The sequence below is a fragment of the Bos javanicus genome, chromosome 5 (assembly GCF_032452875.1).
Source record: "Bos javanicus breed banteng chromosome 5, ARS-OSU_banteng_1.0, whole genome shotgun sequence".
Classification (NCBI taxonomy): Eukaryota; Metazoa; Chordata; class Mammalia; order Artiodactyla; family Bovidae; genus Bos; species Bos javanicus.
The window spans coordinates 84,235,459-84,261,458 of NC_083872.1; the positions used below are offsets into that span (position 1 = coordinate 84,235,459).

Sequence of the window (26,000 nt, forward strand, 5' to 3'; positions counted from 1 at the left end):
AGTTGAAAATGTCTGCATCTGAAGACCCAATAATTCAATTCCTAGGAATATTCTTTAAAAACTTTGAAATGTATGTGTAAAGAGCCATGGAACAGAACGTCCACTATGTCACTGTATGTAATTGTGAGAAAAAAATTCTCTTTTGAAAGCAACTTAAATTTTCACTAACAGGAGAATGAGTAAATAAATTAATTGCTGCATACTTGTATAATGAAATATAGTATGGCAAAAATGAATGAATGATATCCATGAATTATTATAAATAAATCCCAAAAACAATATTTAAAAATGATATTTTGCTATCATTTATATAAAATTTAAAACAGGAAATAATTGTTGGTTATTGATCTATACATAAAAAGTATGAAAACATGCATAGGCATGATAAATACCAAATTCAAGATATAATCAATAGATACCTCTGGAGAAGGAGAGTAAGGTAAGAGAGTATGATTAAGAAAGGAAAGAGGCAATTTCAATGTATTGCAGTGTTTTCTTTCTTAACAAAATGAAAACAATTATGATAAAATATTAAAACTTGAGGAATCTGGATAGGAAGTTGCTTTATTATTCTGTCTATGCTATTATATGGGATTCCCAGGTAGCACTGGTGGTAAAGAACCGTCCTGCCAATGCAAGAGACATAAAGTGGTGAGGGTTTGATCCCTGGGTTGGAAATATCCCCTGGAGAAGGGCATGGTAACCCATTCCAGTATTCTTGCCTTGAGGATCCCATGGACAGAGGAGTCTGGTGGGCTACAGTCCATAGGGTCGCAAAGAGTCTGACATGACTGAAGCGGCTTACCATACATACATGCATGCTATTATACAGTTACACCTTTTTATAGTTAAACTCATAGGATTGTATAGAACTGGCCATACTTGTTCAAACCTGCATGAAAATAAAAATAACCTAAATTTATTTGAAAATGGTAGAGCTGGGATTGTACCCACATTTGTTTCACTCCAAAACTAGAGCACCTCCTGCAATCTCTGGCCCCTCTCCTTGTCTTTTCTGATTCTTCTCAGACAGGATTAATCACACCTTCTTCTATGCCACTTTCTTCAAACACTTGGTTTTAAACCTACTGCAGTTGATTGTGTGTGTGTGTACATGTGTGTGTGTATTCCTCCATACACAGCTCCTGGTGGCAACCTGTATGGCATATGGCAAGACATGGGGAGAATGGCTAAATGTGAAAGGTTTCTGTTTTACAAGTCAGTAATCTTTCTCTAGGGCTTTCCAGGTGCCTCAGTGGTAAAGAACCCAAATGCAGTGCAGGAGATGCAAGTTCAATTCCTAGGTGGGAAAGATCCCGTGGAGGAGGACATGGAAACCCACTCCAGTATTCTTGCCTGAAGAATCCCATGGACAGAGGAGCCTGGCAGGATACAGTCCATGGAGTTGGACATGACTTAGTGACTAAACAACAATCTTTCTTTTATAGGCTTCTGTGCTGTTGCTTTTCAACCACCTACCTCACTCTTACGGTGCCTTACCAGAAGCTAATCATCAATAGGTTCTACAAATACATACTTTTGCAAAGTAATCTATTTTCAAAGAATATAAGACAAACTAAAATCGTGTTTTAGCATTTCTCATGAATCAACACAAGGGTTAGAAGTGCTACATATTTGTGGAAAAAATAAAGTACAGTTCATTTGTTCCATTTCAGGATTTTTCAAGTCCTCAGAAGCAAAAGGAATCTTATAAATGTGGAGTTAGCCTACTCCAGAGGTAGAGAGAGGCTTCCCAAGTGGTACTAGTGGTAAAGAAGCCATCTGCCAATGCAGGAGACATCAGAGACATGGGTTCAATCCCTGGGTTGGGAAGATGCCCTGGAGGAGGGCATGGCAATCTACTCCAGTATTCTTGCTTGGAGAATCCCATGGACAGAGGAGCCTGGCACGCTATGCTCCACAGGGTTGCAAAGAATGGGACCTGACCGAACTGACTTGCACACACATGCAGACGTGCAGAGTTCAGCTGTATTTTATGATACAGGCATAATTAAGTAGGTTCTCAAATTAGGTCCCACTTTAGAAATGATTGCACAGATGATTCTACATCAATATTCCTGGGCCCATCTCTCTGAAACAGCACAGTAAATGAAATTTGATGAAATGGTCTAGTCTATAGGAATTATACAGTAAATCAATACAAAGTCAATCATAACTGAAGCGTAAATGAGAGAACCATCCTGTACAGCCTTTAAAAAAACATTATCAGGTGGCTTTTCTAATGAAGAGCAATTTTTACCAAAACAACAACAAAACAGGATATAATGGAACGCCAAGTAATATATAGTAACATTATTTCTTTAAAATGTGCTTTGTCCTCTTCATCATGAAGAGGTCAGTGTCCCCAGGCAGCCTGTAGCCTCTCCCGCATTTCCTCTCTTTCCTTCCATGGCAACATGGGTTAGCAAGACACTGAGCTTTTTGTGATGTGTGTGTGAGGACAGGGAGAAGGGGGAGCGAGCCTTCAGGGAGGTCTCCAGGTGGAAAAGTTTGTGACGCACTAGATTCAGTCACTGAATGAGAATTGTTTACCAAGGGTTCTCGAACACAATAGTTACAGTTACCTTATGTTCATTTAAAATTTTTTTGCTTGGTCTCAGGGCCCTTAACTCTGAAACCCTCTCATCGTAGGCATCCCAGACAACTTATTCATGAAAAGTTACGTGACAAAGCCAGCCGGAGCGGTTTGATCCATCTGTTTCAGCACCTGAGTAGCCAGGCGCACGACAGACACGCATAAACTTCCCGAATATGGAACATGTCTACTAAAACGGTCAAATTCTGCCTTTCATTTGTAGGCAGTCACGGAGAAGTTATTCTGCTTCAATTATGAAGTGTCTACCTTCCAGAGACCTAGCTTGCCCTTTCACTGCCTCTGAAACTGCACCCCTCCACTGAGACAGAAGGGATGTTCTTCCTGTGTTCTTCTCCCTACAGGCTGAAATGCTATTTCCCTTATCTTAGAAAATGCCTCCCTCATACTTTTCCTGGCACAGCTAAATGGCACGGCTAAAAGCCTGATACGTGTGCCACACCTGATACTTTAGAAGGAAGCTGGTAAGTGTTATTTTTTTCCTTAGTAATAAAGCAAAAATCCATTCCTTAGTCAGGGTCTAGTTAACATATTAGCGATTCCTTCTTTTTTTCTTGTCATCTGTCATTATCTTCTACACAAGAGAGAGGCCTTGATAACAATCTATCTTAAAGGGATTTTAATGGCTTGTTACAGAGAATGCCGAATTAAACACTTTGAAAACAACAGTTGAGTGGGATGCCGCTAAAAGAGCCTCCTTGAGGTTTCCACAGCCTCTCCCAGCCGGGGAGAAGTTGCTCATTTCTGCAACAACAGAAGCAGGCCCAGCGAGCTTCTTCAGCAGAATGTGGGAATGCGATCTGTGAACAAACCATTTGCTTTCTAACAGCCACTTACCGGCCTCATGTCAGAGCGCAGGAAAGACAGCACTGCAACACTCAGATTCATGACTGTGTTAGGCTGTGGATGTGACTCTAGCAACCTTAGATCAGAGAGCATCGACTTTAAATAAGCTCAAAAATCAAACCAGCGACATTCCAGGATGTCTCTGGAACCATGGCCCTGCCTTTGTTTACTACTCGTTTTGGACTGGGATTGGACCAAAAGGCGGCGTATCAGATGGTTTCAGTCACTCCTCTAGTCTTTCTCTCTGGGATGGTTGGGGCTTATGCAGCACAGTTCAGGATTTCTAAGCTGGACAAACAGGATCAGATGAGAAGCCCTGTGCGTGAGTGCTCAGTCGCTTCAGTCTTGTGCAACTCTTTGAGACCCTAAGGACTGCAGCCTGCCAGGCTCCTCTGTCCATGGGATTCTCCAGGTAAGACTACTGGAGAGAGTTGCCACGCCCTCCTCCAGGGGATCTTCCCTACCAGGGATGGAACTCACATTTCTTGTGTTTCCTGGATTACAGGTGGATTCTTAAGCACTGAGCCACCGGGCAACCGGGGAGAAGCCCTGATGGCAGACCAAAGGGGGGAATCCACCAGGGGCTTCGGGCTGGAGGCTGGGACAGCATGAGCCCCCAGATGGGAGCATCCCTCAGGCTTTATTTTGACCCATTCCACAAAACAAAGACTGTTCACCTAATTTTCAAAATCATCATCATAAAATAAAAGCATCAGCTGCATTATTATAAAGAAATAATCAGCTACATATTAAAAAGCATCTGCTGTATATTATTCGGGGAAGAGAGCTGACTTCCCTGAATTCTAGAAAGACCAAGCCTGAGATCACTGCTCCCAGAGGCCAGAGGGCTCATTCAATTGCTGAAAATCTGAGCATACCCCTAAGGCCAAGCTCAGTCTACCATCCTCATTTCCTTGCCTCAGAAGCCAGGGTGTCATGTAGCTAGATTCTGACAGTGACTCACTCTTGGAGCAATAAGAAAAGTTAGAGATTTACTAAACAGTGAGTACTAAGCTTTAAAAAACTGAGGGGACAAATGATATGCCTAAGCTACTCTTAGAATTGTATGTACCACCTTAATCTACTTGATTTTATTTTTTCTGAAATTTGACACACACAATTAGCACAATGCCTTGAAAATACCTTCCTCCATATGTTTCACTACTGGCATGAACCTCAGTCATGCCACCTCACAGCATTGCCAAGTGTCAGCTTACTAGCTCAAACTTCTAGATGTTCCATGAAAGCCACGGGATCTTCATGAAAAAGATGAGAAAACACATTTATGAATCACTGAGGTGACTGTACAAGTGGGTATTCCTCACTGAAAGGGCTATGGATTGAATTATGCCCCCCCTCCACCCAATTCCTGTGTTTAAGCCTTAATCCTCAAGGTGACTGTATTTGGAGATACGGCTTTTAGGAGGTAATTAGGGTAAAAGAAGTTGTAAGGTGAGGTCCTAATCCTACAAGACTGGTGATCTTAGAAGAAGAGGAAGAGAAAGATCCCCTGTTCTCTCTTCATACATGCATCAAGGAAGGACCACCTGAGCACACAGCGAGAAAGAGGCCATCTGCAAGCTAGGAAGAGAGCTCCTCACCAGAACCCCACCGTGCTGGAGCAGACTGAGACAGAAAGGAAAATGTATTTCAGTTATTGCTGTACGTGTAAGTTCACATATATCAATTTTAAAATCCATCAGGGTGATCAAGCGAGTTGCCTTGTTTAGGCTTCTGACGTTACTCCTGCCAAGTTTTATCTCATACAGAGATCCGAGGCAGCATCCAAACCATTTGAAAGAGGACATGCCTCTAAGATACACTTTTATACAGTTGCAAATACCGTTCCCAACGTCCATAAGAAGTTCCCCTTTAGCTTATAAACTCATTGTATTAAACCTAGACTTGAATATTTACAGCAAGTAGTAACTAGAGGATTAAATACGTCATCACAAGGTCTCATCCAACTCTGGATTTTGATGGGCTCTTTTGAGCAACATTTCTCTGGTTTGCCAGGACCTAAGTCCTAAAAGTGAACTATGCTTTGCAGCGAAATGGTGTCTAATTAAAGTTTAATGAGTGGATTCCACCCTTATTCTACAGTAACACAGAGACATGCACACTGAACTCTCCACATACCATTGTGTGTATCCTTTAATGTCAATGGCAGTCCCTCAGGGTGCAACACAGGCAAGTGGACCCAGGTAAAGAACACCCTTAATAGAAATGTCATGGGCAAGGCTAATTGCAAGAAAAAAATCTAGAAAACATCCATTTCCTCAGACCAAATTGAGAGTAGACATCATAATGGCAATCTATGAAACTATTAGACCAAATATTAGGAAAACCTATACCACCGCTCTCTTTGTAAAAAGGTAAGGTTGCAAATGTTGACATCTACCATTCAGCCACATCAATCCCAATTTGTCCTAATTTATTCAAGTTAGGGGAATACAAAATAAATCATGTGACTTCTTGTTTCTTTTTTAAATCCTGCAGTCATCTTATAATCTGAAATAAAATATCTCAATAATGCTAAGTTAACATATTCTGAATAATTTTGAAACTCAAGAGCCCAAAATGGAGTAATAACACACTCCTTATTACTACCTCTCAGTGTTTTTCAGCATTATCAATAAACTTAAAATTCTCTATTTTGGAAAATACATTTGTAAGTCGTTTTTTCAAACCATAGTTTAAAGTGGATTTATACAAGTTAAAACAGAAACTCTAATAATAAGTATGGAATACAGTTCAATTCAACACACATTGGATACCAACATGTGTCGGAATACATAATGGCCCCATGGACACCTAATAGACTTAAAGAGAATTACCTGCTTTACTTTTTATTTGATCATCCCCAAAGTCTATGCAGGGCTTTCCAGGTGGCACAGTGGTAAAGAATCCACCTGCCAAAGTAGGAGACACAAGAGACATGGGTTCCATCCCTGGGTCAGGAAGATCCCCTGGAGTAGGAAATGGCAACTGCAGTGTTCTTGCCTTGAGAATCCCAGGGACAGGGGAACCTGGTGGGCTGCCGTCCATGGGGTCGCACAGAGTCGGACACAACTGAAGCGACGGAGCAGCAGCAGCAAGACTCTCAATTATTACAATTCATAAGTTTTATGAATGATATTAAAGAAAAACAACATTCTTCCCTAAAAGCCCTTTTCTTAAATCTTCTAAAGTGATTCATGTAGTATATATCTCAGGGATTTTATTCCAGGTAGACAGGGGTAGGAGGTGGGGTATGTGAGCAATGGAGCAAGAGTGAGGAAAACTAAAACCACAGTAAGGCAAATAAGTTCCCACTTTTCATGGGAATATTCCCTACAAGGGCCAAGAGACTAACAAATACTAAACATTCCCATTGGGATGAGAAGCAAGAGATTGCTCTTAAATTGACTTCAGAGTAAAGATGCCAAAGCAAATAAATCACTGTAAGTGAAATACTTTGAAAGGTAAGTGGACTTTAAACATATTTGCGTAGGCTAAATTTTTTAATCGGAAGTATTCATTACTGTCAGATATGATAAGGCCACATGTCCATCACGATCTCTGGAGACCTCCTCCTAGTATATGATTCATTATTTTTAAACCAATACCTAGCTGAGCAGACATCCCCAACAAATGTTACTGAGTGAAGAAAAATAAGCAAAGATTCAAACATGTTATGCTTCACCTAAACCAAAACTGTATTAAGTAAAATGGAAGTAAAGGCCCCAAAGTTCTCAGATTTCTTCAATCCACACACAGCTTTTCATCAAGAATAATTCTGGAATGACGACAAACTCGAATGCCTATTCAACCCAGCTACTCAAGCCATTAATAGAATAAAATGCTGCGCAAACTTGTGTTTCCTAGGATCCCCTTTCTCTAGCCAAATGCATCCTCAAAGACCCTGGTTGACTTTGCATTGTCTCTGTGAAGTGACTTGCAACCCTCAAGCTGTGTAGAAAAAAATGTAGGAGAAGAATGGCACTCTTACAGGTTACATAGCCTCCATAGTGGCTCCATTCTTTTTTTTCTTTCCTTTATGAGAATCTTTTGTAATTGAAGTAAAAAGACTTCAGTCATCTCTCTGATGGAGAGTGAGAAATAAGTAAGAAATAAGTTGTTTTTCTAAAATTCCTCAACATAAATCTCAGATCAGAGAACACCAATGTCTTTTTTTTATATAACTAGAATTTCACTGCACATTCCTCAAGTCACCCAGATACTGGTCACGAAGAAGTTGCTTAAGTGAGTTTATCTGTATACTTAGATTCTATCACGGGAATGGTGATACCCAAATCCCAAAGGAATGGGATAGCAAGCCTTGTACAGTGAAGGAAGTACCATGGTCAGAGGCAACCAATACAAACAGAAATAGAGGAGTGAAGCAGGTCAAGCTGTGGATGAGGACGGTGCCTCAGTCTAGGTGCCCTGCTTGAACTCAGCGTACATTCCAGAAGCAGGTTTGACTCTGCCCTATTCGCAGGGAATGTTGACCTGTACTTTGGTCTAGCATGTCTGCTCAACAGGGCAAACTTTCCAGTATTCCTTGGCGGATATACCAGGCCAGAATCACTCCCTGTCCCTAGGGAAAAATGACCCTGAGGAGGCCCTTTCCCCCCACCGCGCCCCCCAAGTTAGTTTTTAGAAACCTCCAGAGAGATTCAGAAAGTTTTTTCAGTTTTTCAGTTCAGTCGCTCAGTCGTGTCATTCAGAAAGTACTGGACTCAACTAATACCGCTAAGACTGCTAACAGTAACTTGGCTGAGATCAGAGAAAGGTGAGATGGCCGAGCTGATACCTCCTTTAGGGTTCAAACTGGTCTTGGAAACGGAGCAAGTCCAAAGTGACTGTTCTTCATGATTAGAGATAAAACAGAGCCACTGCTGCTAGCCAGTGCTGCTACCAGTGACTGCTCCACTCTTTGCCAATAAAAGGCGCAAACTCACTGAACATGTACCCCAAGTCAGGACTCTAAGTGTAAGAACACGTATTCACTTACCCATTCCTCAGGACAACCCTAAGAGGTAGGAATTATTATTAACATTTGGATTTCATCAATGAAGACACAGAAGCCTGGAGAAGTTAAAGGAACTTGCCTTAACTGAGTTATTCACTTAGACTTACTCAGCGAATAACAGCGGGAGGTGGGGGTGGGGGGCCAGGTTCGTCTCCAGGCAGAGTTCTGCTTCTGTACTTTACCATCCTGCCTCCCTGCCTTTTCTCTTCCCTGAAAACTTGGAAGAGCGCCCCAGGACCAACCACAGACAGCGTGACAACAAGCATGGTGTCTGTGGGAAACAGGGACATGTTGCCTGCAGCCTTCCTCCAGCTGGGTTGAATTTTTCCTCACCAGGCTCCTCAGGGTCCCTCCTCACTTGTCTCAGGCCAACTCCACTAACTGCTCTGCTCTGCATATGCTCTCCGTTGAAAGAGAAGACTACAGATATCACCACACAAATATCACTACCAGAAAACTCCAAGTGGATCCCAGATCATAACTTAGAAAACTGGAAAGAAAAAAGAAAACAGAACTGGCTGTAGATAACACTCTTTGCAACACACCCAAGGAGCTTCCTGGGCAACTAGGAACATGTGATGCTCCTACAAGCTGCTCATGAAATTTCAGAGTTGCAAGGTTTGTACGCTCCTGTCTTGAACATTAAGACAATTTTTTCCCCAGCTAATCTGCTTTTTTGGTACTGGACTTTTTTAAAGTTGGAGTAAAGAATGGATAGAAAACACATTTGCAAATAATATTCAAAACCACCACCATATGAGAAGTTTCATTCCTTTCTTCTATGAATTCGCCTAGCCTTAAAGAACAGACATATTTTCCCTCTGAGTCTGTTGACAGTCACTGAAGTGACTAAAATACCCAGTATATCTTAGTGAAAAGCTATTTTTAAAATCACTTGATTTAGAAAACTCCAATCATGATAATTTCATGGGACTTCTTAGTACACAAATTAAAAGTTTTAAATTACTCTGCAAGAATTTGAGAGTTCAAATACTCTTAATTAGAAAATATCTGCATCAATGCATATTTAATCAGGTGTTTTTAACATCTGCCCCTGATACAAAATTATTTTGAGGGTTGTTTTGTGAGTGATGGTTCTTCTGGTCAGTAATTACGGTGAGGATGCCATGTGAGACTGGGAGTCAGAAATGTGGATCCTGGTCCCTCCTGGCTCTCCCATGCCTCACCTCTGGACTTTGAGAACGTCATTTAACTTCTCTTAGCCTGTTTCCTCATGTCCACAGATAAATAACAGTTCCCACCTCAAAGCGTTGTTCCATAGACCAAACGAAATGATGCAGGTGGAAGGGATTTTTAGTGACTCCGAGGCAATATCATAATATTAAAATTACAAACCATGGCTTAGTGAGGAAAGCGCAGATGTATTCTGGAGCAAAAAGGCATCAACTTGGCTGATTTACCAACCTTGGTTCTCTCAGTTGAGAAATGGAAGGATAAGAACTATCCCATAAGACTGATGTGAGGGTTAGAAACAATATGTAGGGCCTCTAGCAGGACAGGCCCAAGTAGGTGCTCAATAAATGGCACCCCTTTCGTATCAGAGAAAACGTTTAATTAAGCTAAGTATGCTGTGTACAAACACAACAGCTGAGCGGCGTTCTGCTTGGAACAGTACATCCATTAGCTGGGTCCCAAATAGACTCCCGCCTCGGCCAGCGCCCTGGGTTTATCCCACTTTAGACTCCAGTGGATTAAGGCTGTGCTTGCTGTATTCGCATTTCCTGCCTTCCACCACTGTTTTCTAAAACTTCCTAATGGAACCTCCGATTTAAAAAATAAAATCAATTCTACCCAATGGGGCCACTCCACGCACAGGATTTTTCCTAACTTGCTTTCACAAGATGAACTTATTCACTTTTTTGCTAGTCCTGGAGGGAGGAGGGTGGGGTCTGTGGGGCTAGGAGAAGGAAAGAGCCGAAGTGGATCTGCTGTTGTTACTGAGAATGTTCAAAGTGACCAGAATAAGCAGCCTGGGCCTCGCCTCCCCAGCTCCAGCGCCCGAGGGTCAGGAGTGTCGGAGGCGTTCGGAGCCGCAAGCAGGACAAGGGCACGAGCCCCGCCGCGCCAGGCCTGAGCAGACCCGGTCCGGCGGGCATCGGTCACTGAGCCGCCGCGAGTTAAGAGGCTTGTTGCCGGGGAAGGGCGCATGCAGGTGGGTTAGTGGTAACTCGACCATGCGGCGTGGCATTCCTGTCTGGCAAACGCGCTCAGGCAAAACAGACTCGATGCTTACAATGATCCCAGCCCAAAATGGAGTGTCTCTGACTAGCAGGGAGGAGCTGATGCCGGCCATGAGGAAGCCCACCACGGTCACGGCGATGCCCAGCGCCAGCTGCAGCAGCGCGAGCAGCAGCGGGAACCGGCAGCCGCAGCACTTCCGGGCCTCCTCCCCGCTCTCCTTGGGGGCCCCCGCGCCCCTCTTCGGCCCCATGTCGTCGGGCCCCGCGGCGTCGGCGGCTGGCGGTCCCCCTTGGCTCCGCGCGCCGCGGCCGGGCCGCTCCCTGCCCATGGCGGCTGCGGGGGCGGCAGCGGCGGGGGCGGCGCGGGGCGGGTCGCGCCGGCCCGGCTCGGCGAGTTACGGAGGCTGAACAAATATGGAAAACATTTGGAGCGACTGGCCGAGCCTCCGAAGGCCACGGGGAGCCCGCGGCGGAGGGGGAGTCGAGGGGGGTCGCCAACTGCCAACGCGCCGGGCAGGACGCAGCGCCCGCAGACTCCTGCAGGGTGGCCAGGCGCCTCCCAAACCCCGCGCTCTTTAGACAGGCTGCGTGTGCGCGCGCGTGCGTGTGTATGTGTGCGCACGTGGGGGGTGTGCGTGCATCTGCGCGTCTGTGTTTGGTGTCTGTTTTCCCCACTTCAAAGCCCAGGATTTTTTCGCTTGTGTTTTTGTTTTTGTTTTCTGAGAGGTGCAATGCAAGGTGACGAATGTTTAAATCACTTGAGTTTAATTAGTAGACAATTTAATCCAAAAGAGGCGTTACTAGGCTCCAAGCTGTGAAATCGTTTCCAGAAGTTAAATTGTTCCTTATTTTCCAGCCAAGGCCTGGGCTCTTTCTTTTTAAAGTTTTGCGATCCAGCTGACAAATCAAGAAGTTTTTCCCACTGAGGTATTTGCTTTTGAAATGACTGTTTATAGAGATTCTCGGCTAATTGGGAATTCTCTCACGTGTATTTGTTTTTAAAAGCTCCTTTAATCGTTTATGCAAAGTCCCCAGCCAGTCTTTGCCAATCTCCACAACGGTGCCTAGGGGGATTATTATACACCTTGAAAGCTGAGGATTTAATAACTCTGTCCATATTTGAGATATGTTTAACTCACCTACAGTGTGCTAGAAAAGAAGGATGCCCAAGGTAGATTTGGTCCCTGCCTTAAGTCACCAAACAAATCAATAAAACCAATTATTCTTATTCCCACATAGCTCTCCTCAGTAGCACTTAGAGCAAACTTAAGTAAAACCACTAAGAAATGATCCCATCACTTTGAAGTATTTATATCTACTTTGGTATGGTCATTTTAGCGTTCAGAGAGCTTTATTAAAAACTAAGTGATGTTGCCAGGATGCTAGGATAAAGGCTCCTCCTAGATTGTTTGCTATCAGCTAATTTAAAGAAAAATCTAACTCCTTGCTTTGTCTCCAAATAAGAAACTAATTGTCATCAGCTTTTCCTTGGGCACCTTTGACGGTATTAAATATATTCTTATTTTATGAACTGCAATGTTTTCCTTATACCTTCTTTCTGGATCAGGCTTCCCAGACTGCTCAGTGCTACGTGGCAATGCAGGAGACGTGGGTTCAGTCCCTCGGTCTAGAAGATCCCCTGGAGGAGGAGATGGCAACCCACTCCAGTATTCTTGCCTGGAAAATGCCATGGACAGAGGAGCCTGAGGGGCTTCAGTCCCTGGGGTCACAAAGAGTTGGACTCGACTTAGGGACACGGGAGTCCTTCTGGATCAGTGAGAAAGATACGGTCCATGGAACAAATGCAGTAACTTAAAAAGCAGAAACCAAACTGCACATCCCAGTGCTCCACCTAGAAGCCATAGAAGCAGCACTCACTCTCACAAGAGGAGCAGTGTCAGCTCTGGGTCCCTTATGCCATTAGGATTTTTAATGAGAACAAATGAAAGCTCTTGCTACACCAAGGTACCCACGTGACTTGTGCCTGATTGAGAATAACCCCAAAGACCAAGTTTTTCTACATAAACCTAGAAAACATTTTCAGGGAACTAACTACCTGGAATTAATTATTTGTTCTTAGGGATGATCCAGCTACCAGTTGCTGCTAAGTCACTTCAGTCGTGTCCGACTCTGCGTGACCCCATAGACGGCAGCCCACCAGGCTCCCCCGTCCCTGGCACTCTCCAGGCAAGAACACTGGAGTGGGTTGCCATTTCCTTCTCCAATGCATGAAAGTGAAAAGTGAAAGGGAAGTCGCTCAGTCGTGTCCGACTCTTAGCGACCCCATGGACTGCAGCCCACCAGGCTCCTCCATCCATGGGGTTTTCCAAGCAAGAGTACTGGAGTGGGGTGCCATTGCCATCTCCCCAGCTACCAGTTACTGAGTATCTATTCTGTAACAACCACATGCTGCTGCTGCTAAGTTGCTTCAGCCGTGTCCGACTTCATGCGACCGCATAGACAGCAGCCCACCAGGGTCCTCCGTCCATGGGATTTTTCAGGCTACTTTTTTTCCTGACCAGTACTCCTTACAAACACCTTGTAATTACAGTTTCTTCTTTTAACAATGAAAAAATTGAGTATCGGAGTTATTCACTAACCAGATTATTGAGTGAAACATCTAGTTAGGGATAAGTGAGGGGAACCAAATATGAACCCTTGTAGATTATCTGTTTTATTCATTATTTCCTGTAAACAAACAAGTGGGAGAACTGTTTAAATCATTTGTGATGTGAAACAATTTAATGATCATTGTTGTTTGTCGCCCAGTTGTGTCTGACTCTCTGCGACCCCATGGACTGCAGCATGCTAGGCCTCTCTTTCCCTCACCATCTCCCAAAGTTTGCCCAAGTTCGTTGCTTCTGTGATGCCATCCAGCCATCTTGTCCTCTGATGGGCCCTCTTCTGTCCTCAATCTTTCCCAGGATCAGGGACTTTCCCAATGAGTCAGCTGTTCATATCAGATGACCCAAATACTGGAGTCTCAGCTTCAGCATCAGTCTTTCCACTGAGTATTCAGAGTTGATTTCCCTGAAGATTGACTTGTTTGATCTCCTTGCTGTCCAAGGGACTCTCAGGAGTCCTTTAATGATCACAGGTAGTATTTTGTCTATCACAGAATTCACTATTAGCCTTGAACCTAAGAGTATTTGAGTACATTACAAAAAATATGTTGATCTACCACCATAATATATATGAGAGTTGATTGAGACCCTTATTTTTATTACTGACTTATAGCTAGATACAAGCTTTATTTGCCGACCATTCTGCTGGGTTATCAGTTAGCTAAGAATATTCTTAACCTTTTCCTCAATACCTTAAATTGGAATAGGTAAACAAAATAATAGGATATTCCTGTAGGTTGGTCTTCTGAGTTTCAGAACTAGTGTGGCTTACGGTGGCACATGAATTATTATAATGAAGGCTTACTTTTAATTGCCTAGCTGAGACAAGTTACAAGTAGCGGTGAACAACAGCCCAGATAAATTGCAATCCTTCTAGTCGGATTAAAACAGCCAACTTCAGTTTTCAGCTTCCAGTGGAGGAAGGAGGCAGTAGCGTGGGGAGCCTTACACTTGGCTCAGATTCTCAACCACATTCTTGAATCTGTGTCCAATGGGGGCCTGGTCTTTGGCAATACCACAAGGGAGTAGTGATGAGGATGATATTTTCACTTCATTGATGTTACGTAGTAGAAACAAAGGAGAGGGTGAGCAAAGTTGTCAGAAGGTTAGTGGCTTCCCTGGTGGCTCAGTAGTAAAGAACACACTTCCAGTGCAGGAGACATAGATTTGATCCCTGGGTCAGGAAGATCCCCTAAAGAAGGCAATGGCAACCCACTCCAATATTCTTGCCTGGGAAATCCCATGGACAGAGTAGCCTGGCAGGGTATAATCCATAGGGTTACAAAGAGTCATGACTTAGTGACTAAACAACAGTGACAAAAGTTATAGAGAGCAATCAAGGCTAAAATGGGATCAAAGGGTCTTTAAAGACAACAACAAGAAAGCTCTTCCTTGAATGTGTCCTTCCCATGAGAAAAATCACCATTTCCAGTTCATCATATAGTTTAACAGAAATGAACAGGATTTTTTTAGTATTCATAAATTATAATGTCTCTGTTTTATAGGTTAAGCAATAATCTCTTCAGATATTTATATTACTGGGGAAAAAAGGCAAAGTAGAAAGAAATTGTCTTCAGATACTCTATTAGCTGCTTCCATTATTCAAAACTGACAGAGATTATAAATTAGAAATTGCAGGAGGGTAGGTAATATAAGGCTTGAGATTATTTTGATCCTCTGGGGAAAATAACAAAAATAAGCTTAGTATTTCTGTTTGCTGTATTTCAATATTATTTAGACATATTTATGCTTCAGGATTTCAGAACTGGGGAAAAAACTAATGTCATTATAGGAAGTCCTTAGGAAATATTAATACAACTAGAAATAATCCAAATCAAAATGATCTTAGATTCACCGAGAACAAAAAGGTTTCATAGGAGAAATTATTACATTTTCAAGATCTGTGTCAAGTTTCTTTAGTATATAATGAACTCTATTTTAAATGTTCAATTAGATTTGATTTAAAGAAGTATCAGATATTCTACCAGAGAAGGCAATGGCACCCCACTCCAGTACACCTGCCTGGAAAATCCCATGGATGGAGGAGCCTGGTAGGCTGCAGTCCATGGGATTGCTGAGGGTCGGACACGACTGAGCGACTTCACTTTCATTTTTCACTTTCATGCATTGGAGAAGGAAATGGCAACCCACTCCAATGTTCTTGCCTGGAGAATCCCAGGGACGGGGGAGCCTGGTGGGCTGCCGTCTATGGGGTCACACAGAGTCGGACACGACTGAAGTGACTTAGCAGCAGCAGCAGCAGCAGCAGCAGATATTCTACAGAGAACAATTGAGAGCCCATTTATGATTCGAAGCACCGTTGACTTCTCTGTCTTATCTAAAATGACACGAGATATTGCCGATGTGTGTGTGCACACAACAAATAAAATCTAATTTTTTGTGTTTTCTTTATTTAGATATCAGTAATTCTAATGATATCTTCTGGCTCAATTTTTCTCTAAAGAATCGACCCATTTATGATCTTTGCATGGCAATTTGTGTTCTCAAGTTAAACATCATATATGCAGCGTACTCTCTGTGGTACACAGGAGTCTTATAACTTTATTATTCTAGAGAATTGATAGGGATAACTATCAATTTTTTTCTAATGTATTCCACCTCTTTATATGATGTTATTTATAATACCAAATTATTCTATATGTAATTTTGTAAATATCTTTGTCTATACAATTTTGATGTGTCCACTGCATATAAGGCAGAAGTAACTATTTATTATAATTAAGAAATACAGGGAGAAGAATGGACAAATTGTGGTGCAATCATACCATGAATACTACTTGCTAATAAGAAGGAATGAACCACTGATACAGGCGATGACTTGAATGAATCTCACTAAGAGTTTGTTGAGTGAAAGAAACTAGACAGAGAAGACTATACACAGCATAATTCCATTTATATAAAAATTAAAAAGGCAAAATCTATGATAATTGCATTTTAAAAGTATTTGTGGAGTTGGGATGAGAGAATTGACCAGAAGGGAACAGGAGGGGATGCTCTGGGGTGCTGGAAGTCTTTTATATCCTGGTTTGGGTAGTAGTTACATGGGTGTTAACAACTGTGAAAAACTCAGTGAACAACACTTAAGATCTATGCATATTATTATTTGTAATGACATCTCAATTTTTGAAATGTAATAAAAGGAGAAATATGGGAAGTGATTGTATATCCATTGGTTATTAACAATAGAAAAAGTAAAGGTTTTTTTTATCTGAATTATCTTACGAAATTCATTTTTCCCATGCCATTCTGATTCTTCTATTGCTGTATAATAAATCACTCAAAACTTAAAAACTTACTAGTTTGGAATAACAGTAGTTCTTGTGGGTTAAATATTCAAATAGGGTATAGCAGGGATCATTTGTTTTTCACATTTTCTGGGATCTCAGCTGAAAGACTTAAAGACTGGGGCCTGGAACTATTGGAAGTATTGACTGAGGCAGAAAGACTTATTTTCCAGGTGGCTCCTTCATCTGGCTACAGGTTGGCTCCTTTCCATGAGGCCTCTCCCTGCATTGGCCATTCCACGGGGTTGGTTGAGTGTCCTCAAAACATGGTGGCTGACTTCAACAAGAACAAGAGATTCAGAGATTGAAAGAACAAGACAAAAGCTATCCTTTTTATGGCGCAGCCTCAGAAGTCACTTAGCAACAATCAAGCCACTTTCTCTTCTTTAAAAGGGATTCATTCAATCCAGATCACATATAAGGGGAAAAGAATTAAGATCTGTCTATTCAAAGAAACAGCAGTAAAGAATTAGAGTATTAATAATGAGAACCCACTGTATAGCACAGGGACCTCTACTCAGTGCTCTGTGGTGACCTAAATGGGAAGGAGATCCAAAAGAGAGGGGATGTATGTATGTGGGCTTTCCAGATGGTGCTAGTGGTAAAGAACCAGTCTGCCAATGCAGGGGACATAAGAGAGGTGAGTTCAATCCCTGGGTCAGACAGATCTGGAGGAGGGCATGGCAACCCATATTCTTGCCTGGAGAATCCGATGGACAGTCCATAGGGCCGCAAAGAGTCAGATACGACTGAAGCGACTTAACACATACACGTGAAGGGGAAGAAAGAGGAAAAGCTGTAGCAAAGGGGATAATTTAAAGTTGAGGAAAAGTCTGCCTCTCTTTTTATCGACAATTGATCAGATAAGTTCCTTGAGGTGGGAGAATTAGTCAAAAGGAAAGTCCCTTCACAGGCTGAGATAGAAGGAAAGAATGTAAGATTAGATAAAACACAGGTTAGTGAGCAGGTGTGGGAGGAAGGCGGTTGATGGAATTTCTATCTTCTGGCCTTGTCTAGAATATTCAGACAATGAATGTAGTCTCAATATTCTTCTAAATGATACAGAGCAATTCTACTTCCAAAGCCATCCCATAGCACATTTTACTGCTGTATCTCATGGATAAGTTCTAATGAAACTACATTATTTTCTGAAATATTCCTCTGAAAGAACAAAACCCATCGTTTTCTATAACGTACAATAATAATGATGTCTGGGATGTATATACATATATAGATATATACACACACATACTTACATATATTTTATAGGTTGCAAAGTACTCAAATGATTACTCTAAATCTAACCAAAACCCTATGAAGTTGAAATTTCTTCAGGGGTTTAGTGACTTGTTCAAGGCTACATTTTTTAAACCATTCTTAAAAATTATAATTACAATGTTTACAATGTTGTGTTAGTTTCAGGTGTGCAGCAAAGTGATTCATACATATACAGTATTTTTGCAGATTCTTTTCCATTAAAGATTATTACAGGATATTGAATATAGTTCCCTGTGCTATAGAGTAGGTCCTTGCTGTTTGTCTGTTTTATATATAGTAGTGTATATATAGATATACACTTCCCAGATAGCTCAGCTGGTAAAGAATCCTCCTGCAATTTGTGAGACCCCAGTTCGATCCCTGGGACAGGAAGTTCCCCTGGAGAAAGGATAGACTACCCACTCCAGTATTCTTGGGTGTCCCTGGTGTCTCAGATGGTAAAGAATCTACCTGCAATGAGGGTGACCTGGGTTTGATCCTTAGGTCAGGAAGATCCCCTGGAGGAGCGCATGGCAACCCACTCCAGTATTCTTGCCTAGAGAATCCCCATGGACAGGGGAGTCTGGCAGGATACAGTCCATGGGATCGCAAAGAGTTGGACATGACTGAGCAACTAAGCACAGCACAGTGTGTATATGTTAATCCCAAACTCCTAATTTATCTCCCCCAACTCTTGCTATCCCCTTTGAAGGCTACAAGTCCTAAGCACCAACTCCACTGCTCTTGCCACTTATATTGTAGCTCAATGACGTGGAATTTTTTTCAGCTTTATTGAGATTTGATTGGTACACAAAAAAATTGAACAAAATTACTGTATATATCTTGATGGATTTTTATTGTTTTTATTGAGAAATGGCATTAATACATTGCACACACAGGCAGTCATGCATGGGAAAAGGCAAATGTGTGCTAACATATATGTTAAATATGCTCACATATATGTTAAACATATATATTTAGGGCTATGCTCTCAATTCTACTGTGTGAGTTTTCCCACCAAGCAGTTCTCCAATACCAGTTGGCTGTCCCACAATTCAACTCAGTTCTGACACTGTCTACCCAGGTACACCATCAGAGTCTACAGGTTAGGGTGGTCCCACAAGACTGCCCCCACTTCATATGCAAATTGGAAGTACAGATGGTAATCTGTACTCCTGACCCACTGATGATAAATCAGAGGTTTCCACAACTCCTTCCTTGGGGTCCATGAATTTAGAACTCAGGAAACGAGTTTACTCACTAAATTGCCTGTTTATTACAAAGGATATTAACAGACACATATCAATAACCAGATGAAGAGATACAGCGTCAGGTTCCTAACAAAGGAGCTTCTGTCCACCTGGAGTTGGGGCCATTCAGTGTGGCACATGGAAGTGTTCTGGTTCACCAACCTGGAAGCTCTCCCAATTCTTTTCTTTTCTGTTTGATTTTTTATGGAGTCTTCCACCAGGAAAGCCCCAGAGACATAGGCCTGATTGATTAAATCAGTGGCTGGTGGCTCAGACAGCATAGAATCCTCCTGCGATGCGGGATACCTGGGTTTGATTCCTGGATTGGGGAGTCCCTGGAGGAGGGCATGGCAACCCACTCCAGTATTCTTGCCTGAAGAATACCCATGGACAGAGGAGCCTGGTGGGCTATAGTCCATGGGGATGCAAAGAGTCAGACAAGACTGAGTGACTAAGCACATTGTTGATTGGTTCAACCTCCATGGTGGGAGGGGGTGGTGGAGGGGGCAGGGCCATCTTCCCTGGGGATCTTGGGATTGGGACTGAGAATTCCAACCCTCTAATCACATGGCTGTGAAAGCTGATGCTGTGAAAGTGCTGCACTGAATATGTCAGCAAATTTGGGAAACTCAGCAGTGGCCACAGGACTGGAAAAGGTCGGTTTTCATTCCAATCCCAAAGAAACGCAATGCCAAATATGTTCAAACTATGGCAAAATTGCACTTATCTCATGCTAGCAAAGTAATCCTCAAAATTCTCCAAGCCAGGCTTCAGCAATAAGTGAACAGTGAACTTCCAGATGTTCAAGCTGGGTTTAGAAAAGGCAGAGGAACCAGAGATCAAATTGCTAACATCCATTGGATCATCAAAAAAGCAAAAGAGTTCCAGAAAAACATCTACTTCTGTTTTGCTGACTATGCCAAAGCCTTTGACTGTGTAGATCACAACAAACTGTGGAAAATTCTGAAAGAGATGGGAATACCAGACCACTTGATCTGCCACTTGAGAAATCTGTATGCAGGTCAAGAAGCAACAGTTAGAACTGGACATGGAACAACAGACTGGTTCCAAATTTGGAAAGGAATACGTCCAAGCTGTATATTGTCACTCTGCTTGTTTAACTTATATGCAGAGTACATCATGCGAAATGCTGGGTTGGATGAAACACAAGCAGGAATCAAGATTGCTGGGAGAAATATCAATAACCTCCAATATGCAGATGACACAACCCTTATGGCAGACAGTGAAGAGGAACTAAAAAGCCTCTTGATGAAAGTGAAAGATGAGAGTGAAAAAGTTGGCTTAAAGCTCAACATTCAGAAAACTAAGATCATGGCATCTGGTTCCATCACTTCATGGCAAATAGATGGGGAAACAATGGAAACAGTGAGAGGCTTCATTTTTGAGGGCTCCAAAATCACTGCAGATGGTGATTGCAGCCATGAAATTCAAAGATGTTTGCTCATTGGAAGGAAACTTATGACCAACCTAGACAGCATATTAAAAAGCAGAGACATTACTTTACCAACAAAGGTCCATCTAGTCAAAGCTATGGTTTTACCAATAGTCATGTATGGATGGGAGAGTTGGACTATAAAGAAAGACGAGTGTCAAAGAATTGATGCTTTTGAACTGTGGTGTTGGAGAAGACTCCTGAGAGTCCCTTGGACTGCAACAAGATCCAACAAATCCATCCTAAAGGAAATCAGTCCTGAATATTCATTGGAAGGACTGATGCTGAAACTGAAACTCCAATCCTTTGGCCACCTGATGCAAAGAACTGACTCATTTGAAAAGACCCTGATGCTGGGAAATATTGAAGGTGGGAGGAGAAGGGGACAATAGAGGATGAGATGATTGGATGGCATCACCAATTCAATGGACATGAGTTTGAGTGAGCTCCAGGAGTTGGTGATGGACAGGGAGGCCTGCAGGTGTGCTGCAGTCCATGGGGTCACAGAGAGTCAGACAGGACTTAGCAACTGAACTGAACTGAACTGAACTGAATCATGTGGCTGGTTCTCCTGGTAACCAGCCCACACCTTTAGGTGTGTTCCAAAAGTCATCTCATTAACATAACAGAACACAACTTTGTAGCTTTTTCACTTAGGAAATTCCAGGGATTTTAGGAGCTCTGTGCCAGAAACAGTGATGAAGACAAAATATATATCTTTTGTTATAAATCACAAGATCATAAGTGCTTTGTGCATAGATATTCCTACCAAGTCCCAGGGTAGTAAGAACAGAAGTGGTGTAGAGTCTGTACCATAAACATGGTGTGGGCAGATATCTTGGTTTTTAGTCTCTATTGTTTCCACAGTACCCAGCTCAGTGCCAAGAATACTGTATGGTTTTAATAAATATTTATAGATCCTAAATAGTCATACAATTTACACATAAGATTCATCTTGATTCAGATATTTTATATATATAAAATATATCTTTAAAATCCTTGAACTGCATATTTTGTCCATTTTTCTTTTTCTTTTAAGAGTTGTCTTTAAGAATAACTCAACCAAGACAGTTTGGTTGAATTCTAATCAGGTTTTCGAAATAATAACATTAAAAACACCATGAAGTCATTTTAAATATCCTATGTGTTATAAACAAACCATATGATTTCACTTTGACTGCTAATCTTCCTCTTTAGAGTAACTGAGTCACTGTCTGACTTTAAGCCAGACTGACATCCTTTCTCATTTTTATAATATGCAGAGTTCCATAGACTTTACAACTCCCTGCATTTGGTTCTATACGCAGTCATCACTCTCTCTAAAGACATTTTTGGCCCTAAGACAAACCTTTGTAGTCTGTTCTTTTCCCCCTACCATTCCTCTTTGAATTCTCTCTCATATTTATGTGGCAGTGAGTGCAAACACTGGACTCAGACAGCCTGAGTTCCAACTGAGGCTCTAATTCTTACCAGCTGCGTTCCTTCACCTCTCTAGGCCTCGATTTCCTATCTACGAAACGTGAATATTAAAAGTACTTACCTCATTTATACTATGTAGTGTAAATATAATAGTTCATGCAAACACAGAGGACGTTTCCTGACACAGATAACTAATCAGCAGGTGTTAGCTATTATCCTAGCCCCGCTCTCTCTTCTAATTCACTTTTCCTTCCTCTGCATTATCTTCCTTTGCTCCTTGGTAAGTCTGTCCTTGTTTCTCCTGCTACACTCCCCACAGAATGTTTAACTCTCCCCATTGTTCTCTTATACTCAGTATCTGATAACACTGAAATTTCAACTTTTGAATTAGAGATTTGCTTCACAATGTAATTTTATTTTTCCTCATCACCACACTCTCTACTCAGTCCCTTTTCCAGAATGACCTCTAGAGAAAGATGAGCCATCCTCCTTTCTTCTAGTGTTCTATTTCTTTAGAGTGCCCCCTCATCTGAGCTTTGACCCCGCCCCCTGCTTCAGGGAAGTGTATGTGGTCAGTTGCTAAGTCCCATCCAACTCTTTTGTGACCCCATGGACTGAAACCCACCAGGCTCCTCTGTCCATGGGATTCTCCGGGCAAGAATACTGCAGTGGGTTGCCATTTCATCTTCCAGTGAGACCTTCCCAACTCGTCTCCTGTATTGGCAGGTGGATTCTTTACCACTGAGCCACCTGGGAAGCCTTTCAGAGAAGTGACCAATCTGAAATACTGTCTGTCATCCACCCCAGCCAATCAGAAAAGGATTGCCATTTTATTTATAATCTTTTGCTATGGCCCTTGTGAAGGTAACATAAAAATAAATAGGAAATTCTCACTTGATTTCTCCAAATGAGTTCAGATTATTTCACAGAATTACTGATACTGCTGATACTTCAAAAACAAAGTTTTGATCATCTCACATTAAGCTAGATTAGTGAAATCTTGACAGAAAGTTCACATTTCTCAAGTGTTATATTCCCTAAAAGAGCATACATGGTATAGTATTTGTCAATGATTTTGGCCTAATATCTGTCTTTATGTTGGGGAATGACTCCTTACACATGCCAACTGCTGCCCACCCCATGATCACAAGAGTGGGCCTTTGGACATGGTCTGGCCAATTGTAGTACCCCTGCCCCCTGCCCTGTAGCTAAAGGCCAAGGACATGAAGGACTAATTCAGTGCATGATTAATCAGAATTCTCCGACTGACATGAGATAAGGATGCTGGGATGGGGTGTGGTCCTCTCCTCTTTCAGAAGGAAGGCTGCCAGTTGTCGGGTTTCTTTCTCATAACCTGGAGGGGTTATTCCTGTGATAGGTGAGAATAAGGCCAATGAGCAAAGAGGAACAGAGGCTAGAGGAGCCCAAAAGATTGGGGGGTTTATGGAGGAGGTGAAGAGTAGAGAGGTTTTTTGACATTTGAGCCTCAGAAAACAACTGTACCTAAAACAGCTCATTGATGTTCTGACATCCCAAGGCAGGAGGTGGTCTTGCTCACACTGCACCATCACTCTTGACCTGCACAAGGGGCTCTATCAGTATTTGCTGAATGGTTAAATAAGTAAACAAGACAACAAATATTCCTTTTGCTTAATTATTTTTATCCCTCGAAACTGAAGGTACCCTAAATAATGCACCTGCCCAGGTGAATCTCAGTTCTGCTGTGAGCATCCTCGCCTCAGCAACACAGGAGTAACAAGTGAGCAGTAAGTTCATTTCCAAAGACAGGAATGTTAAAATATCGGGGTGGGGTTTTCTCTGTCAAATTATATCAGAAGATACAAATTATATCAGAAGATATGAAGCCTTTGTAGGGCAGGGTAGATATTTTATTAAGTGTCTATTTACAATATGTTTGCAATGTGGCAGATAAGGAAATGCCAAGTGCTATTTTATAATCTATACCACTTTCATCTTAGGTGTATTTGTATGAGTATTATGCTCAACTAGCTAATTATACTTGGAATTTTTGTTGCTCTTTTATTAGCCTAAATCATAAAATTAAGTACTAGGTTAACAGATACTTGAATGCACTGCTTTTAAGCCAGAGATGCTGGTGGGAATCACCTATAGAATACTAAAGACATGTTTTTGATTTGAATGTCTGATTTAGTTATATTTTAGGTGGAGTCTAGGTAGTTAGTCCATTTGGGTTGCACCCGATCCCTGGGTCAGGAAGACCCCCTGGAGGAGGAAATGGCAAACCACTCCAATATTCTTGCCTGGAAAATCCCATGGACAGAGGAGCCTGGTGGGAAACAGTCCGTGGGGTCGCAAAGAGTCAGACACAACTGAGTATTCATGCTTGTGATGAAGTACCACTCTGAAAACCTGCCCAGAACACACTCCAAGCTAACTCAACACTCTAGCCATCACCTAAGGCAATAAGAAACATTCCTTTTTCAAAGATCAACTGTAACTTTATAATTTTATTTCTTCTTGGTACTTCTTTCTCAAGAGTGAGCAATGTACAATGTTCTTTATTGAGTTCATTCAGTAAACATTTATTGACTGCTTAATATGGCCAAGTAAGCCAGTAGGCACTGATGGTAAAAAGGCAGCAGGTTCCTGCTCAGGAGCTCACATTCAACTGGAGGGAGACAAATACATAAATAGGGAAGTGCAATAAAGTGTTACACGTGCATGGACAGACGTGTGTGTAAGGTACAGCAAGGCATAAGGGCACAGGGACTCTACCAGAGTGCATCACAATCTAAGGCACACAGCCAGTGTACCTGGGAAATGTGTGGCAGAGCACAGGGATCATTCAACCTTGGGGATTTTTATCCATGGGTTGATGCTTGGATGTGAGATGTTGGACCTACTGGTTCAAACTTACCGCATCATGGCACCCAGTGAACAGCTCCTGCCTTATGCCTGGTCCTTGAAGACAAACCTTCCAAGTTTCAGTTTGGTGGTCCTCTACTTCAGGATAGTGAAGATATAATTAGACCAGGAGCTGATTGATTCAATGTGTGCGTGCATGCTAAGTCATTTCAGTTGTGTCTGACGTTTTGTGCCAGGCTCCTCTGTCCATGGGATTCTCCAGGCAAGAATACTGGAGTGGGTAGCCATTCCCTTTTCCGGGGATCTTCCTGACCCAAGGATTGAACCCAGGTCTCCTATGTCTCCTGCTTTGGCAAACAGGTTATTTACCACTAGTGCCACCTGGGAAGCCCCTCAACCATATGGCTGGGCCCTCGGAGGACAGCCCTCTCTCAGCTCTCCTGAGTACTGAAGAACCAAAGTCTTGCTGGAGTTCATGAACCCCATGCCTGTCAATCATTTGCAACTTTCTTCAGCATCTGTTTTTCACTTAATCATAGTTTTTTATGCCTAAGTCATCTGTACTAAACATGTAATACATCATGCAGGTTTTGGGAAGGGGCATTGTTTTCAATATCATGCATTATTTTTTTTTCTGTTCCTAAAAGCCTAAACAATACATATTTTAAATCAAAATAATCTTCTTGTGCATCTTGTTTAGAGAGAGCTGAGAAAGCATGTGAAATGCTTATTGAAGGAAGCTGCTTGAAGTTTAATAAGAATGAAACTAGCACCTAGAAAAAAATTCATCAAGATGCTCAAAGTTGTTGCTTGGGGACAGTGGGACATGCATGATTTTTTCCTCTTCTTCCTATTTTTCTATTGTTCATGAATGGGCACATTATATTGTGATGTAACCAAAACAAAACACAAACCAAACCAAACACCCCCTTATACCCTTAGTTTTTAAAAAAAACTCACTTCAGTAGAGATTGAGTCTTACATTTATTTTAGAGTCACCTAAATAATGGAGAATTAGGTACATAACAGATGCTCAGTTAAAAAGATATTACACTTGGTAGATAAAGAAATTCACTCTGGATTGAATCTTCATATATTAATTGAATTTAGTTTCAATAATGAGATTCTGTCAAGGTTATATGTTTAATAGAAAAGATAGGTATAATA

The 26,000-nt window shown here is 41.9% G+C and overlaps 1 protein-coding gene across 1 annotated transcript in view; it reads right to left on the reverse strand.

The window, feature by feature from the left end:
• Nucleotides 1–11,022, reverse strand: part of SSPN (sarcospan) — a 46,060-nt gene extending 35,038 nt beyond the window's left edge. Inside the window, exon 1 of the mRNA XM_061417574.1 lies at nucleotides 10,732–11,022. Coding sequence (XP_061273558.1) covers nucleotides 10,732–11,007 — 276 coding nt within the window. The 5' untranslated portion in view covers nucleotides 11,008–11,022. The remainder of the gene's footprint in view (nucleotides 1–10,731) is intronic.
• Nucleotides 11,023–26,000: the final 14,978 nt, after the last annotated feature.